Source organism: Staurois parvus, unplaced genomic scaffold, assembly GCF_062004578.1.
Source record: "Staurois parvus isolate SC_StPar_1 unplaced genomic scaffold, SC_StPar_1.0 ptg000244l, whole genome shotgun sequence".
Classification (NCBI taxonomy): domain Eukaryota; kingdom Metazoa; phylum Chordata; class Amphibia; order Anura; family Ranidae; genus Staurois; species Staurois parvus.
The window spans coordinates 55,052-75,000 of record NW_028318040.1 but is presented as its reverse complement, the minus strand read 5'-3'; the positions used below and the strand labels follow the sequence as shown (position 1 = coordinate 75,000).

General features: G+C 44.4%; 1 protein-coding gene across 3 annotated transcripts in view; it reads right to left on the bottom strand.

The window, feature by feature from the left end:
- Positions 1 to 19,949, bottom strand: part of PAPSS1 (3'-phosphoadenosine 5'-phosphosulfate synthase 1) — a 152,900-nt gene that overhangs the window by 94,383 nt on the left and 38,568 nt on the right. For all 3 annotated transcript variants that reach the window (XM_089680495.1, XM_089680497.1, XM_089680496.1), the window contains 2 exons: positions 5,893 to 6,031; positions 3,493 to 3,611 (listed from right to left, as the gene is read on the bottom strand). In XM_089680495.1, the coding sequence (XP_089536621.1) occupies positions 3,493 to 3,611; positions 5,893 to 6,031 (258 nt within the window). The remainder of the gene's footprint in view (positions 1 to 3,492; positions 3,612 to 5,892; positions 6,032 to 19,949) is intronic.

Below are 19,949 nucleotides of genomic sequence, written 5' to 3'. Positions count from 1 at the left end.
ATCAAGCAGTTTTTTTTGCCAAAAAGCTGCTGGTCCTGGACAAACTGGCCCTGGGTTTTTTTTTCCTGCTGGTAAAAGCTACTGCTTCTAAAAGAGCTGTGAAAATGTGGAATAGACTCCCTCAAGAGTTGGTTCTGGCCAGCTCAGTGGATTGCTTTAAAAAAGGCCGGGATTCTTTCCTAGATACACAAAAGAAAACTGGATACTAACATTTATAGGTAAGGTTGATCCAGGGAATATCTGATTGTCTCTCGGGGGATCAGAAAGGAATTTTTTCCCCTGCAGGAGTAATTTGGATCATGCTTTGCTGGGTTTTTGCCTTCCTCTGGATCAACTGTGGGTATAGGATTATAACTTATTTTTTATATGGTTGAACCGGATGGACTTTTGTCTTTTTTACACCAGACTATGTAACAATGTAAAAGTCTATGTGTGCATGGACACATAGGATAACATGGAGGACCTTTGGAAGCAGTTATAAAAAAAGAAAAAATGCCTGACGCCCCTAAAAAGTGGCTGCAAAAACGCCTTGTGTGCATGAGGCCTATAAATGAAGCTAGGAAATTATCAACAGTAAAAATAAATTCTGTACAAAGACTGTCACTTCGGAAAATGCTATTTCCTTGACAGTATTTGGATTCAATACTTTCACTGAGAAAATACAAGTAAGCAGCTAATGAAGCTGTATTCTGATTCTTGGTCAGTGACTTAAAGGGTATATTTCTAAGAAAAAAAAAAATAATGTGTGAATGTGCCAGCATTTGCACAAATGTCACAAATCCCAGTAATGTCCTTGTAATATGTGTAAAATGTCATATTTAATGGATTTGCTATAATTGCTTTATCTAGTTGCTATAAGGCAGTATTTTAAGAAAATACCTAAATTATTCCCACTTGATGGAGCTGATAGGAAATACACAGAAAATGACATTTCACATATATCACTAAAGTTACAAGGATTGTTGGAGACATTCACACAGGAAAATGTTTATATATAGGCCCCATAGTGTTGAAGCCCTCTTTGTCCTGCTGGAACTACCTAATTGTGCCCCTATTGCGACACAGACACTGTGTGGGGCTCAGTGCGCTACTCCGGTGGCTTGATGCCACCTTTCTTGCCCTTGCTCCCAATTATTAACAACCCTCTCTTCCCGCCGGGTTTATATCAACCAAGGGCGTTCTCATGGTGGGTGGCCAATGGTTTTTCGCAGACACTTTTTGACTTCTCGGTCCTTCCCCACCTGGAATTCTCTTCGGGAGTCACGGGATGTCCCTTGTTATCTTCAACTACAGCACTGGCTGACCTCGCTGCGGGGCACTTCCACTTTCCCGTATCAGAAATCTGCCATTGAAAAGCTTTGCCAACAGCGTCCAGGCGCCCCGGGCCTCATCTCCCTTCTTTATGCAGCTTTGAACAGACGCTCAATGCATACTTTTCTCTCATATGTTGCTCAGTGGGAGCGCAACTTGGGGGCGGTCGTGGATCTGGAGGACTGGAATAGGGCCTGGTCATTTATAGCTAAATGTTCATTTAATACAACCACGTTGGAGGCGGCTTACAAATTATTGTTTCATCAGTATTGGGTCCTGGCTCGTTTGGCCCAGGCGACCCCTGCCTGCAGCGATCGATGCTTTCGGGGTTGTGGTCATCGTGGAGATGCGTTGCATACATAGTGGTCATGTCCGAGACTGATTCATTTTTGGTCTTGTGTATTTGGCCTTCTTTTCACTTTGTTCCATCTCTCCATATGCCGGGATGCTCGGTACGCCTTGCTTCATTGTCCAATACTGGGTCTGTTGGCTCACCAGCAGACTTTAGCTTCAGATTTGTTTTTGTCGGCCACTAGAACAATTGCTCAGGCATGGAAGAGCCCGTCTGTCCCTCTTCAAGGGGTGAGGGACCGTATGACCACTCTGATGCTCAATGACAAGATGTCGAGTATCTGTAACAACTCCCAACTGAACTTTTTGAAAATATGGGAGCCGTGGTTGAGATATGCTTTTCCCACGCTCCCCCCGGCTAATCTGGGGTTGTGCTGTTGTTCGGTATTGGCGTTCCCGGACCCCTGCTCCTGGTCTTGTTTTTTTCTTCCTTTTCTACTCCTCTTTCCGGAGGATAGCTGCCTTTGAGCTACTGTCAGTGTTATATCACTGTTTTTGTAATCTATGTGCCATTGATAGCCCCTGCGTGGGTGCACATTTTGCTCTGTTGGTGTTAGAGCACTGTTTTCTTTACTTTTTATGTGCAATTGATAGTCCCTGCGTGGGTGAGTCTTGTTGCTCACATTTTCTTGAAATGTTTATAAATTAATAAAAATGATTGAAATACAAAGTGTTGAAGCCGTTGCAGTAAAATAAGTCAGCCAACCAATGTATTTCAAAAAGGAAAGCCAGTGGCAGTCAACATTTTCTTAGTATGGTTTTACTTTAAAAAGTGTAAAAGCTGAAACAAACTAAAAACTGCTGTGTCTGGAAGCGATATTATGCCTATAAATGCAGAAACGTTATTCACATGCAGCCTATTGCAAAGTATAAAACCATAACACAATGATGGCAGTATCCCTCAAAACTAAAGGATGGGAAAATTGGGGATAGTGTCCCTCCAACCTTTGATTCTTATTGCTTGTTGTTACATGGTAGGTTTATAATTTCCATCAAAATGCAAAGTTCTATATGTCCTGGGAGGTTCCCAGTTAAATGTGCTGGGTACTAATGGTTACAAAGCTACTCTTAGATATCAAGTATTTTGTAATAGTCATTCATCCACTCACCAGAAACAAAATATCGACTATACTACTAACTAAAAAGAGTAGAAACATGAAATTCAAATTTTAGGGGACACCAAGAAAAGCCAATATATATTTGAGGGCAACTGACCAAATTTTCCTACCCAACATTAATGCGCTAGTAAATACCGCTTGCCAGTGCTGCCAATCTCCTGCAGTTTTTTTACTGGCAAAACATGGAAAATTTACTGATGCGGCACATTTTTTACTGACAACCTGAAAAATGACATTAAAAACTAAGACAATCAATATTTAAACAGTATAAAACACAGTATGGAAACACTGGCAATACCCAAAACAAGTAATCTGACTAGTTTACCTTTACAAAAGTAAAAACAGCATTACTAATTGTCAGCCCCTGATATTTACAGACAGTTTTAAAAATCACTAATTTCCGTACATTTACTGATGGTTGGCAGCCTGTCACTTGCTCACTTGTACTTACAGGCAAGCTTATAATAAAGCTTACTTGTAGATACAAGGAATATCTCCTCAACGTGTTCTGTGTTTAGGAGATATTCACTCCCACAAATCTGCGCTAAATTCTACTAAATAAAAGGACTTGTAGAAGTACATAAATGAAACATCTTAGAAATAAAATGGAGCCTAAAGTGTTCCTATAAAGTCTTGTGCTCATTAGAAATGGAAGAAAATGCTTGGCTGACAGATGAACTTATCAGTCATCATCACTTTTTTAGTTAATTACCATTTCTTGTAAAAGTTCGACGACTTGCTGAACACAGTCATTTACATCACATGAATCAGTTTTCAGTACCAGCTCTGGGGCCTCAGGCTTCTCATAATCAGAATCAATTCCAGTGAAACCTAAAAAGACAGAATTAAATATGCACAATGATAGTGAATTCCAAGGCTAAATATCAATACTATCTACACATGAGAAAGTTATGGGAGACATCTAATGAAAAATATAGGAGGGGTATGGGGGCTGCAATTTCTGACAATGCTGGCTACCCGAGACACTGTGGGTTGGGTCTATCACACTTCTACAGCAGGCACTGAGGCCCCGGGGCCAGTATGATAGCCATCATTTTCAGTAAAAAATCATCAATGACAGCCCCGATATTCTTGACAGCTTTACATTTTTTTATCATTGTAGTTCACAAAATGAAAGTGCATGTTCAAGAACATTGTTACACAATTGGCACTCCAGAGCCCATTCTATTCTCCCCAGCAAAGTATTTTTAGTATCAGGAGCTTCATCTAATAGAGTGGGTAGTGCGAGTTGGAGAGGGTGAGGTGAAACCACTACTTGCCTATACACTCTCTGTGGTGATAAACCTTCCTAAACATTTTGCTTCCAAGTGCTTCCTTTTCATTCTCCAACTCCCTCTGCCTGTACCCAACATCAGAATCAATTCAATTACACCAAAAGGGGGCTTAAAAAGTGTATCTGTGGCCAAAATGCAAACTTATGTTTTTCTTTTTGCATTTAATTTCAAATATTTCTAGCCTGCACCCAATAATTTGAAGGTTTAAAAATGGGCTTTTTAAAAGAATTTCAGATATAGACTTCCTTGTATTTTGTGACATATATACTATGCCCTGTGAGTAGGCAATGCTGTGTCACACATTTCGCAGAGCCTGCCTTCTGAAATACAGAGAAGTTGATAGGAGTTTTTAGCAGACATGAATTCTGGGTATCAATATTTTAATACATAGTTACATTGGCCCAGCTTCGACAAATGTAACTATGCATATACCATATCTGGCCAATCCCCCTGAAAGCTGGAAATCACTGATGTAGACATCACTACTCCAGTAATCTCCACTTGTATCCATGCCCTGTACTGAGTGGCTGACCTGATGCATTCTGAACAAAAGGAGGCTGGAGGCCATTCAGAGAATGCCTTGCACCTTCTGAGTGAATGCAAAGCGTTCTCTGATTGGATACAGTGGAGGGCAGCATTCTCTGAATGGCACCCATTCTGATCAGACAACCTCCTTTGTGAATGCAGCAAGGCAGCCACTCAGTATCTGGAAGCAAGTGGAGATCTTTGCAAGTAGCAGTGTCTACTTCAGTGATTTCCAGCTTCCAGAGCCATCGCCATGTAAGGTATATACATTATTATTATTATACAGGATTTATATAGCTCCAACAGTTTGCTCAGCGCTTTACAATATATTATACATAGTTACATTAGTCCAAGCTGAACCAATGATAACATGTATAAAGTATCTACAACTAGGAATTCATCTTTAGTCAGAAACTACCGATTTACAGTGACTGTTAGAAAGGACCAGCTACATGAAACATTAATCCTTTTTTAAACCATTGCTAACATAATTCCAGCCTGCTGAACCACTTCTGCATTATTTTCTATGCTCCTTACAAAAAAAGTCTTGTCTAGTAGAAAGGTGGATGGTTTTTAGAACAATAAGACAATGTGTTATATATACATGGACAGCAATGCATATGTTTTCCAAAATAATCACAAATAAGAAAGCATCTACTTTATTTTGGTAATAGTAAGGGCACTTTCACATGAGTACGCTTTTACTTACAATAGAAGGTGCCTTTCTGGTGAGCTTTTTAAAAACTGAACAAAAGATGCAGCCTGCAAAACTTTTCAAAGTGCAGTACACCTGCAGTATGAACAGTTACATAAGATTTAAAAGTGGTTTTAAACCTCAGACATGAAATCTGAAAAAAAACACATATTTCTATAGTATTCACCTGCCTCTCTACAAAGCACTAAGTGTCATGTGGGGTATGGGACGCTTAGAGCTCTTGTGTAACTGCAGCTCCCTGCCCCCTGCTTTGTGAGTCTGTGAAAACTAATTTTCATCTTTGAGTTTTACAAGGATGTACAGGACAAATGGCTGCAAGAAAACAGGTACAACTTATGTAGGAGGATTTGTTTCATCTCTGTGTACCAATTAAGGCTAGTCACTTCGATGGGTATAGGTAAGGGTTTACAACCACTTTAATGGGGAATAGTATTCATGCGCTTCTGTCACCTGGAAAAGCATGTAAAAGGGGCCTAACAGAGCTCACCTGGAAAAGTGTGTAAAAGGGATCTAACAGAACAGCATAATGTGGCTTGCAGGAAATCAGGTGAAAAAAAAAACAAAAGAAAAAGTTTACCTTTGATTTCCCCGGCTCTTGCCATTTTATAAAGGCCTTTGACATCTCGCTGCTCACAAACATACAAAGGAGCATCCACAAACACTTCGTAAAATGGAAGGCTAGCTGCCTCGTGAATTTGCCGCGCATTGTTGCGATCCTATAAATGGAAGGAACAGTGTTAATATGAAAAGTAAAATTTTATTTTCTGCATCAAGTATTTCATAAGCGTTATAAAATCACTGGAAAACAATGATATATTAGTGGTTCAAGGATAATACACAGATGCAGCTAGGCACAAATACGTTGTAGCTGTGGCTCCAGGGTACCACAACAACAAGTTTATTTTACTCTGTGCAGTCATACACTTATATACAAATATACAGCCCAATATATATGAATATCCCTGCCCACATTTTTCCATATGTAGCAAGTACCCTGGACTATCTTTCTCCATCCAGCAAGACCAAATAATTGGCATTTTTCTTTGCACAACCTCTATGCCGATAAAGAAGTCTGTCAAGCGAAGGCCGGCCATACATGGATCGAAATTTGGCCAGTTCAGCAGAGACCATTCAAGATTTGATCCATGTATGGGCAGGCTCATTGTACCCATCGAAAGCCTTGGTTACAACCAGCCTGTTGAATTTTTTACATATGATTACTGCTGGCAGCTATAGCCACTAGCAGTAATCATTGTGAACTGCTGGCCAAGAAGGCTCTCTGTTCTCCCCTGCTGGCAAAACACAATAACACTGCACAAGGCATTCCCTCATCAACACCGACTCTGCTGATGGGGGAAATTAGCAAATCTCCTTCCTTCCAGCCGTGGTGGAAGGAAAGAAATTCGAATCATCTGTGTCCTGCCTAAGTGATGGTTGAGCTTGTACTATCCAATTTCTTGCAATGAGCTTTCTTGCCACAAACAATGCATTAAAAGCCTCAGCAGCATAATGGTCAAGAGTGCCTATATAAAAATACCCCAAAATACAAGTAAAAGGGTTGCATTCTAACTTTACATGCATGAAAAGTCTGATTAATATATTGAATAACTGCCAATCCCGCATCATTTTAGGGCACTTCCAAAAGTAGATGAAGAATCCTCCCAAAAATTCATTGCATATAAAGATTCAGGCATTCTATAAAATATATGCAGTATAAATATTTGTGTCAACGGTAAAAAGACACTTCCAATAATGAATTTAGAACCACATCCCATTGCACATCTGAAATAGTGTCCAAATCTTTTCCCCCAAAGTATATATTGAAGAGGGCATATGGGTTAAATATGGGTATATAAATAAGAGATCATCTGCTTAGTAGACATGGCCTTTGTGTAACAAAATCAATTAACACCATTGGTGCCATACCTATATCCAAAGTAAGATTTCAGGTTTGCAATGTGTGCCAGATTTTCAAATATTTAAAAAAAAAAATAAAATTACTCAATGGTATTCTGAAGTTAATTATTGAAACGATTTAAGGATACCTTGGGAGTATAACTGTGCTACTGTTGCAATGCTAACTTCCTTCCACTTCAGAAAGAGAAGAAGCGTGCTTTTTAGAAGATACTCATTGGACCATAATAGAGTATATTTAGTAAGACTTTTTAGTTCCAGTAAATGCTTTACAGCATTCCACGCTGGCCTAATTAAATGGATTAAGAAGCTTACAGGCGATTTAGATACCCCCTTGTCTTCAGTGTGTACAACTGTCTATGCTCTGCAAAGAGATATTATAACATTTTGCACGTGGAACAGCTATTCTGCTCCCCTCCCCATCCTGCAAAATGCTGAAATTGTGGGGCACTGAAATATACCCAGGGAGAAGGAATCAAAAGGCCTCTCCTCTCATTACTGGCTACTTTCTTCTTCCATATTAAACATCTAAATAATCCTTTAAATTTCCTGAAAACACCCAACAGAAACCAAAAAGAATTATTAAAAAAAATAAAAGCAACTGTGGCATCCATGTCAACTTTAACAAGTTTCTTCTAACTGCTACCAACAGGGGATATTTGTACCAAATATTACACTTGTTTTTAAAGGGTTTCAAAAGCGGTATTAATTTTAATGGGATCAGCCATAACTCTATGACCACTTACAGGTACGTGAATAACACTGATTTTCTTGTTACAATGGCATCTGAAAGTCAGTGGGATATACTAGGCAGCAAGTAAACATGTTGTTCCTGAAATTGATGTGTTGAAAGCAAAACAAATGGGCATTGCAGTTTGTCGTGTATGGGGCTTACATGCTGGCAGACCAGTCAGGGTGCCCATGCTGATTCATGTCCATAGCCAAAGTACCTACAATGGGTGCATGAGCACCAGAACAAACCACAACGCAATGGAGAAGGTGGCCTGGTCTGATGAATCACATTTTCTTTCACATTGTGTGATGGCCGAGAGTATGTGCATCTCTTAACTGGAGATGGCACCAGGATGCAATATGAGAATAAAGCAAGCCAGCGGAGACAACGTGATGCTTTGGGTAATGTTCTGCTGCGAAACCTTGGTCCTGCCATCCATGTTAATGTTACTTGACATGTTACTTGACATTGTTGCTGATCAAGTAACCCGTTCATGGAAACAGTATTCCATAATTGCAGTGGACTCTTTCAGCAGAATGATGAGCCCTGTTACACTGCAAAAACGATTCAATGGTTTGAAGAACACAACAATGAGTTATGAGGTGTTGTCTTGGCTTCCATATTCTCTAGAACTCAATCCAATCGATCATCTGTGGTATGTGCTGACAATACAAGTCTGATCTATGGAGACCCCACTTCCCACCTTACAGGACTTAAAGAATCTGCTACTGGTGGCTTAGTGCCAGATACCACACCATACCTTCAAAGGTCTAGTAGTGTCCATGCCGCGACAGGTTGACTAATCTGGCAGCAAAGGGGGGACCTACTCAATATTAGGTGGGTAGTTATAAAAAGGTATGGCTGATCGCTATAGTCCTAGGTTTTTTACATTAATGTATTCTCTGCTTTAAGGTAAAAAAAAAAAACTTCCATGATTAGCTCCCTCTAGCCCCCCTTCCCCTCAAATACTTACCTACAGGGCTTTCTTTCTGCCGGAACGCGGCGGTACTGCGTTCCGCCACCTTTTTCTTCTTGTCCCCGCTCACCGACTGCCTCTGCAGAGCTGACAAGCTATGCAGAGCAGCGAAAGTGACAGGTGCCGGACGCGGCTTGTTTATGTCATGCTTGCGCGTGCCCGGCACCTGTCACTGCCGCTGCTCACAGCCGGTGAGCGGGGACATGCACGCTTCACCCCCCCCCCCTCTACCGCCAGCGTGTAAACATCGGGGGCGCGGACGATGGGCGAGGACACTATGCACGCTTCACCGCCCCCCCCCGCCGGCGTGTAAACATCGGGGGCGGCGCGGCGACATCAACGGCAGTGACAGCGTGGACGCAGGGGCCGTACAGCTTGGAGTAGGTAAGCTGCGCTCGGCTCCCTGTCACTGACTGCAGTATCATGTATTGCTCTAAATTTTTACTCTCTCCCCAGCCTGTGCCCACCTAAACTATCCCAACCACCTGTGCCCACCTAAACTATCTGAGCCCACCTAAACTATCCTCACCCACCTGAGCCCACCTAAACTATTTCAGAACGCAATTGCTCAGCGCTCAGCGGCGCCGATCGAGAGCGCCCCTCCTGTGCATGAGGAACAGGAAAGATAAATTCAGTGATGGACGGTATTTTTTGGAGGAAAAGGTGGCAACCCTAGGGGAGCCTGTAGGAGCAGGCACATCTACCAGACAGGGTACACATGCATGCTAGACTGATTTTATATCTATGCTGGACGTTTACAAACGGCCTGCCATGATTTTATATCTATGCATGTGTTCCTGGTGTCAGTACGGTACTGATTTTATATCTATGCGTGTGTTTCTGGTGTCAGTACGGTACTGATTTTATATCTATGCATGTGTTTCTGGTGTCAGTACGGTACTGATTTTATATCTATGCGTGTGTTTCTGGTGTCAGTACGGTACTGATTTTATATCTATGCATGTGTTTCTGGTGTCAGTACATTAGTCATTTTATATCTATGCATGTGTTTCTGGTGTCAGTACGGTACTGATTTTATATCTATGCGTGTGTTTCTGGTGTCAGTACGGTATTCATTTTATATCTATGCATGTGTTTCTGGTGTCAGTACATTAGTCATTTTATATCTATGCATGTGTTTCTGGTGTCAGTACATTAGTCATTTTATATCTATGCATGTGTTTCATGCAGATCATGCAAGAGGCAGCCGGGGGTCCGATGACATCATTTCCCTTATATGGTATGTACGGGAAATGATGTCATCGGAAGCCCCTCCCAAATTTTACTTGCATTCCTGTTCTCTAAAGGGGTGGTCCTAGGGTTTGATGGGGGCGTGGCCAGGTTTGGGTGGGGGAGTTCCACCACCTTTCCTCTGAGAAAAAAAGCCCTGCTTACCTAGCACCTCTTTCGATCCAGCACTGCGCCTTTCTATAGAAGAGCTGCTCCCTTCCTGTATTCACAGGACATAAAGGCAGCAGCTGTCAAATAACCTTGAGGAGGGGCGGGGCCAAGCTGAACTGTGTTTGTCTATGGAAGCACAAGGCTCGGCTTTGGAGCATGTCCGAACAAGTGCCTCACAGCACACTCTTTCTCATGAGGGCATTCGGAGAAGAAGAGGAGCGGAAACCCCAAAAGAGAAGGCAACATGTTTAATATTTCAAGTACAAAATAATAAAAAAATGAGCCTTTACAATCACTTTAATACACTTAGTAATATGCACAGATATGTAAATTCTGAAACAACTAAAAACAGAGACATATGGCCATACAACTCACCCAACAAGGGATCCATAGAGAGATCCCTTTTACAGATGTTTCCCAATTAATATTGTGGGAACTCGCTTCTAAATGGTAGAGCTTCTTCTTTTAAAACACACAGCAACTCGCTTCGTTAAGGGCCTTTTTGCCCAATTTTATTAAAAAGAAAAAGTTCAAGAAACACAAATGCTTCCCACGCAGGGGTATCCACCATCAAGCAAAACAATTCAGCCTTCTGGCTCTTTCAGCTATACCGCTCTATATCTGTTTCCTACAGACTTCTTCCACAGGGTTGTTTTAGCACACAGCTATTCTCAAACAGCTCCTTGCTGCTTTTGGCTTCCACCTCTCCTTGGTGGAGCCCTCCTGACTCCTATCTGCCGGGATGGAGCCTTCCTGACTCCTATCTGCCGGGGTGGAGCCCTCCTGACTCCTATCTGCCGGGGTGGAGCCCTCCTGACTCCTATCTGCCGGGGTGGAGCCCTCCTGACTCCTATCTGCCGGGGTGGAGCCCAGAATCATGGCCTGGCTTCCACAAAAAGACCTGCACACACCTGTGCAATCAGCGCACTGGCTGCTCCCAAAATATGAGCCCAGGATTGGAGATTTCATCCCTCCCAAATCTATTAGAAATCTCCAGGCTACAGGTCCCAAAACAGGCTTTACAAACCAAAGAGGAAACTGATAAACCAGTTTCCTCTGCATTATGAGATCTGCCTGGAGCCCCTCAACCTGCATGGTTGAGAATCCTGGGTCTCCATCATGATTTCCACCGTGGCAGGATACCGCACTGCCACAATATGTAGACCTGGGTACTGCCTAAGACCCTCAATCAAAGACATTGTATGTTCAAGAGAAGACTGTTTATCTGACAAACGTTAATAGCATATCATCAGCATAAATACATAGCCACATTATCCTCTTCTGCACCCCTTTTAAATCCTGTAATCTGGGTAGACTGCCAGATTCACACTTCTAAAGGATCTGTATCACTAGCAGGATAATAGGAAAATGGGGCAACTCTGATGTGTTTTTTTATGCAAAGCAAAAAAGGAAGAATATATTTCATTAACTCTAACACACTCCTGAGAAAGTGTGTACAATAGCCTTGCCCCATTTACAATAACTAGGCTCAAAACCAAATTTACCAAGAATTGGCCAAAATTAGTTCCACTCAATGCTATCAAATGCTTCCCATTTTTTTTCAGGGACCTGCAAACTAAGAGATCCTATGGATATTATAAGCAGATTATTCCAGTATAAAGCCATTTTTTACATGGATTGAAGTTCCAGCAAAATGTTTTCTGCTGCACTTACCATCTTTTATAGAGAAAAGAGCAAGGACATTTAGGAAGTTATCCTTAAAAACTTTTATTGGCTTTTAGGACAAAAGAACAAAAAATGGTGGTACTAATGGTGGTGATACTAAACACACACTGTTTAATTTACATTATCTCTTTATCTCTGTCTGTATGTGGATGATGGCACTGTAATAATTTAAATTAAAAAAAAAAATCTAAGTACCTTTTTCATATATCAATAGACAGCTTTCACATGACCCAGGTCTTTCCCAGCCTGTCTGCAGGGAAACAGTGTCAGGAGGTGCTTCTAATCTAATAATATCAATAAACGGTTTTAAATTGTCATACAAATATATATTTGAAATGAAATATTTTATTATTTTTTGGCAATACCGTGGGGTGGGAGGATTTCTGCCAGTCACAGGCTATGTCACAAGCCTTCAGCCTGTGCCTTAGCATAACAGGGAGATGAAGTCTCCATTTATCAAGATATAATATCCCACCCCATTGTACTTATCTGGTTAGTGAGCATGAGAGGGGGGGGTCATTTACCACTGTGTTTATGCCCAGATGTGTGACTCTATAATCACATGGATTGCTCAGATGTAATAGGAAGGAGATGATCAGTATAGAAACACATTGAAAACTGAGCATGTGCACTAGCTGCCAACATTGCTCTGCAAAATCCCTAACTGCAACATGGCCATGTACAGGAGGGGGAGAGAGAGGGAACAGGATCAACCAGTTTTTTTGCAGAATACAGAAAATGAATCCCACAGTGACTGAGTGAGTATGAACAGCATGTAATACAGCAATATGATAGACGGGACAGTGCTACAAACAATGAATAATAAAAGTCCATAAAAACTCTATCCCGAATCCTCTGTACATATCATAATTCCTGCTGGGTTGGTTATAAATGTATCATAGTAATAATGTAACCATTCATCAGAATGACATAGGAAACATTCAAGTGAATGTTTCAATCAATAGGTATGAGAAAGTTCCCTTCTGTCCAAGCATTCAAAAAAAACGGAAAACTGGAATCAACACTAGTGAGGAACCTTCACCTTCAGGCTCTCACCCGATGGTTAGACCTACTGAACTTCGGTCTGATCATGCTGTTAACCCTATTGTCCCTGGGTTATGGGGATATACACACTATGTAAGCTTCTCTCTCCATATAACTGGTGAATCGCCTTTTAGTGACAATTTGGAGGACCTATACCCGAAGGATATCCCAATAACCCAGGGACAATAGAGTTAACAGCGTGATCAGACCGAAGTTCAGTAGGTTTAACCAGAAGGTGACAGGCTGAATGTGAAGGTTCCTCACTAGTGGTGATTCCAGTTTTCCGTTTTATTTGAACACTTGAAGGGAACTTTCTCATACCTATTGATTGAGACTTTCACTTGAATGTTTCATATGTCATTCTGATGAATGTTTACATTATTACTATGATACATTTATTACCAACCCAGCAGGAATTATATGTACAGAGGATTCGGTATAGAGTTTTTGTGGACTTTTATTATTCATAGTCTGTAGCACTGTCCTGTCTATTATATTGCTTTTTAGATATGTGGTGTGATCATATGAGGATTTAGCGGCAGCAGATTATCCTACTCATCCATTCATTCATATATTGTTGCACACAAGTATTGCGCACAGGTTGTTTTTACTATATGTAATACAGCATTTGATTATGATGTGGGTTTAATGACACTTTAAGGAAGCCTAAGGCACCGCTTCACCCCCCAAAAAAGTGCTTGTACTAGCTCTTGTAGCACTATTGGCATGAAGTCTTGGGGTGTCATTAGAAATGAATGTCACTGAAGTGAACCAAAATATTTTTGCCTGTTCCTGCAATGCAACAGTATGAATGCAGTCAGGTGTTAACACAGTAGTATTGGAAAGCTCTGAACTTTTAGATGGACATGCATTTAGCCAAGGCATGGCCTGTTACCTTATGAATGTATAAATGCATGTGATTTTCCAAACTGATTTTCAGTATACAGAGCTCCAAATTATACATGATTTAAGATAGAATTTCACTTATGTCAGTGAATCCCGATATTCTCAAAAAAAAAAAAAAATCCAGTTACACTTACGGTAACGTCTTTTCCAGTAGTCTTTCAGGACAGTACCTTGAGAGACCTCGGCTCCTCCCCACCTGAGGAAACACCTCCACCCTAAAATAAAAGTCTGTCACTCCCCTCTGACCTCAGTTCTTGACCACGTACTTCCGGTCACCTGGGGAGACATAGCATGAGATAACATGACACTATAAGACATCTCCTAGAATATTCAGCAATAAAGGGTGGGTAATTGGTGCTCTCCTGAAAGACTACTGGAAAAGTGTAACTTGATTTTTTTCCCCTTTCGTCTTTCAGGACAGCACCTTGAGAGGATAAGCGAGTACTTACCCCTCGGGCGGGCTGACCGCTTGCAGTACCTTCCGTCCAAAGGCCTGCTCTTGCACCGAGACTAGGTCAAGTCTGTAATGCTTTACAAACATTCCATAACTAGACCAGCTTGCTGCCCCACAAATTTCTCCTGGGGAAGCCCCTGCCAGCTCGGCTTGAGTAGTTGCTATGGCCCAAGTGGAATGCGCCCTGATTCCCCCCGTGCCCTCTAGACCTTCAGCTCGGTATGCTTGTTCAATTGCTAGTCTTAACCATCTAGCAACTGTTTGCCTAGAGGCTCTTTTCCCTGTTTTTGCCCCCGCGAAAGAAATAAAAAATGACTCTGCTTCAAAACTCTTTAGTCCTCTCAAGGTAAAGTAGCACACACCTTCTGACATCTAACAAATAAAATTTCTCCTGATTTTCCCGTACCGGGTCAGGAAAAAACTAGGCCAACACTATATCCTGTTCCCTCTGAAACTTTTGGGCCACCTTCGGAATGAAGGATGGGTTTCTTCTGAACACCACCCTATCTGGAAAAATTTGCAAGTAAGGCGTCCTGATCGACAGGGCCTCCAGTTCACACACCCTCCTTGCTGTGGTAATCGCCACCAAAAACACTGTTTTAAGCGTGAGATCCCTTAACGAGCAAGACCCCAGGGGCTCAAACAGGGGCTCCATCAATACCCTGAGCACCACTGTCAAATCCCACATTGGGAATGGCCTATTCCCAGGAGGTCTCTGCCTAGTCAGAGCTCTGAAGAACCTGATTACCAGTGCTTCTTTGGCTAAAGGGGTTTCCAGAAACATGCTAAGAGCCGAAATCTGGCTCTTGAGTGTGGTGATTGAAAGCCCCTTATCGATCCCCACCTTCAGAAATTCCAGGACTGATACTAAGCTATGGGTGTCTACTGAGGCCCTGAAGCACAGCACCACTACCAAAAGCAACTCCAAACCTTCCTGTAAATGGCTTGGGTTTCTGTTTTTCTGCTAGCCAGGAGCATCGCCACCAATCTGGCTGAGAGCCCCTTTGCTAACAGAAGTTGTTGCTCAGAAACCAGGCCATCAGTTTCAGCCTCTCTACCCTGGGGCATAGGACCGGGCCCTGTGCCAGTAAATCCTTCCGCGGAGGCATCACCCAGGGTGGCCGAGTGGCCAAGGCCCTCAGTGTTGCGAACCACGCCCTCCGGGACCAATACAGGGCAATCAGGATGAGAGAAGTCCTCTCCGACCTGAATTTTCTCAAAACCACTGACAGTAGGGTGACCGTGGGGAAGGCGTAGCACAGCGGGAAATCCTACCTCTGTCCCAACATGTCTACTGCCCAAGCCCCGTCCCACCGGTTTAACGAAAAGAATCTCGGAACCTTGTTGTTTCTCCCTAACGCGAAGAGGTCTATGTCTGGAGATCCCCACTTCTTTACAATGGCCTGGTACACTTCTCCATTTAGGACCCATTCCGACTCTCTGAGTCTTCTTCTGCTCAGAAAGTCGGCTACCTGGTTCAATTCTCCTTTTAGGTAGACAGCTGACAAGGAGGCAAGATTTCTCTCCGCCCAAGACAGAACCACTGCCGCCAGGGTCCAGAGAGACCTGCTCCTTGTTCCCCCTGTCTGTTTATGTAAGCTACAGCTGTTGCGTTGTCCGACAGAACGCGGACATGCTGGCCCCTGATCACATTCTGGAAGGAGCGAAGAGCTTCCAAAATCACTCTTAACTCCCTCCAGTTTGAGGATTCCCCTTTTTCTACTGGGGACCACTCTCCCTGAACCACCGAATCAACTAGGTGGGCACCCCAACCCTGGGCGCTGGCATCCGTCGTGATCTCCTTGACCACGGGGAAACTCCATAACAGCCCCTGAGTCACATTGGCCGTCTTCCTCCACCACCACAGAGATCTTTTTACTCTGGAGGGAACAAGAATTTGGGTATCTAGGGATCCTACCTTCCTGTCCCAGACTCTTAAAATGAAGAGCTGAAGGGGATGAAGATGCAGCTCTGCCCACTGAACTGCTGGGATAGACGAAGTCAACAGTCCCAACACTGACATGGCCTGCCTCACGGTTACGCCGTGGCTTCCCAGCAACAGCCTGAACCCCCGTCTAGCTTGGCAAGCTTTTCTGAGGTTAGCATGGTCTTCTGTTCTGTGGAATCCAGAGTGTACCCTAAATAGGTCATTCTCTGGGAAGGAACTAGGCAGGATTTGTCCAAGTTCAGCAGCCACCCTAGACTCTCCAAATGTCCCCTCACTACTGCCACATCCCGCTCCAGTTGGGCTTCCGAACCCGCAAATAGAAGCAGGTTGTCTAGATAAGCTACTACTGCAATTCCCTTCAGCCGAATGGGAACCAGTGCTTCGGACAGCACTTTGGTGAAAATTCTAGGAGAGTCCGAACAGCAAGGCCCGGAACTGCTAACCTTAGGAAACACTGGAAAGTCTCTGCAATAGGCACATGTAGATTTGCATCTTTTAAATCGATGGAGGCCAGGAATGCTCCTGGTGGAAGGAGGGCTCTGATCGTGAAGATCGAGTCCATCTGGAATTTCTTAGAACATATGGAAACGTTTAGGGGTCTCAGGTTCAAGATTAATCTGTAGGCCCCCGATGGTTTCTGAACCACAAATATGTGGGAATAGAATCCCTTTCCCACTTCTGCCTCGGGGACCCTTACCACCACTTTCTGTGCCTCCAAATCCTGAAGCAAATCTAGCAAGGCTGAAGCCCTCTGAGGACACCTGGGCAGCTATGTCACTAACACTCTTTCCGGCGGTGGTGTCGAAAATTCCAGATGGTAGCCCCTTCTTACAATGTCCAAAATAAACGGGCTGGAGACCTCCGCTTCCCACTGTGGGAGAAAGACTGCCAATCTTCCTCCCACCGGGGGAACCGAGTCATCGAGACTTCTGGGGCTGTTCAGGAAGAAGAAAAATCGCCCCTCCTTTGCCCCTGCCTCTCTGCCACCAAGTCCTCCTCTGTCCCTCCACCCTGGGGCTCGGTCTCTTTGGGGGATGAAATCTCCTGGCCCCTAGATCCTGCAACTTTCACTTCAGCGGGAAGGACTTTTTCCTGTCCGCCGTACGGTCTAACACTGACTCTAAACCCGGTCCGAACAGGAGATCACCTGAGAAGGGAATGGCACATAATTTTATTGTAGATGTGATGTCCCCCTGCCATGTCTTAAGCCACAGGGCCCTACGAGCTGAGTTGGTTAGAGCCGCTGACCTAGCCCCCAATCTCACCGATTCTGCGGAAGCATCTGCGATGTACCCCACTCACTGCAGCAAAGTCTCAAATGATGCCAGGATTTTGTCTTTGGGGGAACCGGCCACAATGTGGGCTTGTAACTGTGTCAGCCAGTACTCCATGTTCCTGGCTACAACAGTCGTGGCCATGGCAGGCTTTAAGTTCGACAGGGTTGAATCCCACACCTTTTTAAGGAGGGATTCAGCTCTCCTGCCCAATAAGTCTGGCAAAACCCCCATGTCCTTGAAGGCCAGATCCATTTTCCTGGCCATCTGGGAAAAAGCTGCGTCTAATTTGGGATTTTTATTCCATAAGGCCAGAGGGTCCTCGCTAAATGGAAACCTCCGTTTAAGTGCCTTGGAAAAGAATGGCTCTCTCTCAGGGTCCTGCCATTCCTTCCTTATGGTGTCAACCAACACCTCGTGCACGGGAAACACCTTATGGTTCTGTTCCTCCATACCCTGGTACATTTGGTCGTGCAAGGATAGAGGTTTAACCACTTCTTTAATGTCCAGGGTATCGTAAATTGCCCCTAAAAGGTCGTCCACTTCCTCGAGAGATAATTTGTACCTGGAGGGATCTCTGGAATCCTCTGAGGGGCCCTCCCCTGCTGACTTCTCCTCCGACTGGGAATCTAGGGAGGGTTCTTCTTCTCCTGTCTCGGGGAGCTCCCTGCTCCGACTAGTTATCGGGGCTACTGGCTGGGGGCCGCCTGGGGAATGGTTAAACTTTCCATTAAATTTTTAAACAAGTCAAAGGTACTGGTCAGCTCCTTCACCGACCTGACCAGGTCTCCCTGAGCTGGCCTCTCTTCGTTCACTAACCCCTCAATGCAGGGCCCACAAAGAACCTTCTTCCATGACTCCTTTAGAACAGTTCTACAAGACGGACACTTCCGTCTAGGTTCCTGATGTTTTAGTTTTTCCCGGGCTTTACCCTGAAAGACAAAAAGGAGGGCAGAAAGAGCCTATCACCCATTGGCCACCTGTTACTACCCTCCCCCCCCTTCCCTGGCCTGGCAGGGCCTAAGGGACTGACTCCTCCCGACAGATCCCCCCCTGCCCTGGACCCTCTGACCACAAGAGGGTCCGGGAACACCCCAGGAGCTAGGGGACCACAGGTAGGGGAGGACTCCTCTGAGTCACCTTACCTGGGTCTGGCTGGTGCCGGCCTCGCCTGGTCCCGGTGCCTCTGCGCCCGACATTGACAGGAGAGTGGCCGCCAATCCAAGCGGTAGCCTGTCCCCCAGGCTCTGTTCCACGATGCACCGCCATCTTTGCCGCCGGGCCCGGTGTATAGGGCCACGGCCGGAAGCGGAAGCCGCGACCCCGGGAGAAGCCCCGCCCCTTCCGCCGGATCGCCGCCCCCGACATCCGGCCCAGCGTGCTCCACTCACAGCCAGTGCGGGAAGGAGTGGGACTCCTCCCCGATCTTCACCAGATCCCACCGAGGCCACCCCGACACCCGCAACTAACCGGAGGGGGGAGGGGGCGGCCGACAGGTTAGTGCTTTCACCCTGTCACCCAGGGCTCACACCTTCTGCCACTGCAGCATCCCAGGGGAGGATAGCAGCCGGTTCTCCGGCCTTCACTGCCCGCTGCACTGAGTCCCACCGCCAGCTCTCCGGCCCCGGACCCACTCCATGAGTCAGGTACCACTGTCCCCAGACAGCACCCTGAGAGCTTCCTTAAGATGTCTCCGCACCGGAGGAAACACCAGAACTGAGGTCGGAGGGGAGCGACAGACTTTTATTTTAGGGTGGAGGGGTTTCCTCAGGTGGGGAGGAGCCGAGGTCTCTCAACGTGCTGTCCTGAAAGACGAAAGGAAAAAACAATTTTTCTCACCGATTACCCCAAAAACAAATACATCTTAGCAATAACTGTTCGTAAATCACTTTCTCTACACCACTACAAAGCATACGTTAAATGTTAAACTGTATACAGGAGTCCAAACTTTTATTTTTTTAGTTTTGTATAGACTGGGGTATAAAAACTGGTTTTTAGTGCGGTCTATGCCCCTGTTCAGAAGAATTCATCCACACTATACAGCACAGTACAGAAAGTGATGTAAAACCCCAGGGTTGTCATAGAAATGAAGCTAAGGGGAAATCTAATGGGGACACCTGTTCTGGTGACAACTGTCTGAAAGGAGGCAACCTCTCACTTAAAAAGTAGAACGTCACCCAAACGTTGTGCTTGTTTGCATCCTCGCCAGTCCACTGGCACATTTGGCACTTTTTTTTGGGGGGGGGGGGGGGGGGAGCAGGTACCTGGTATTTCCTTCCTCCAAGCTCCCTTCCTCCC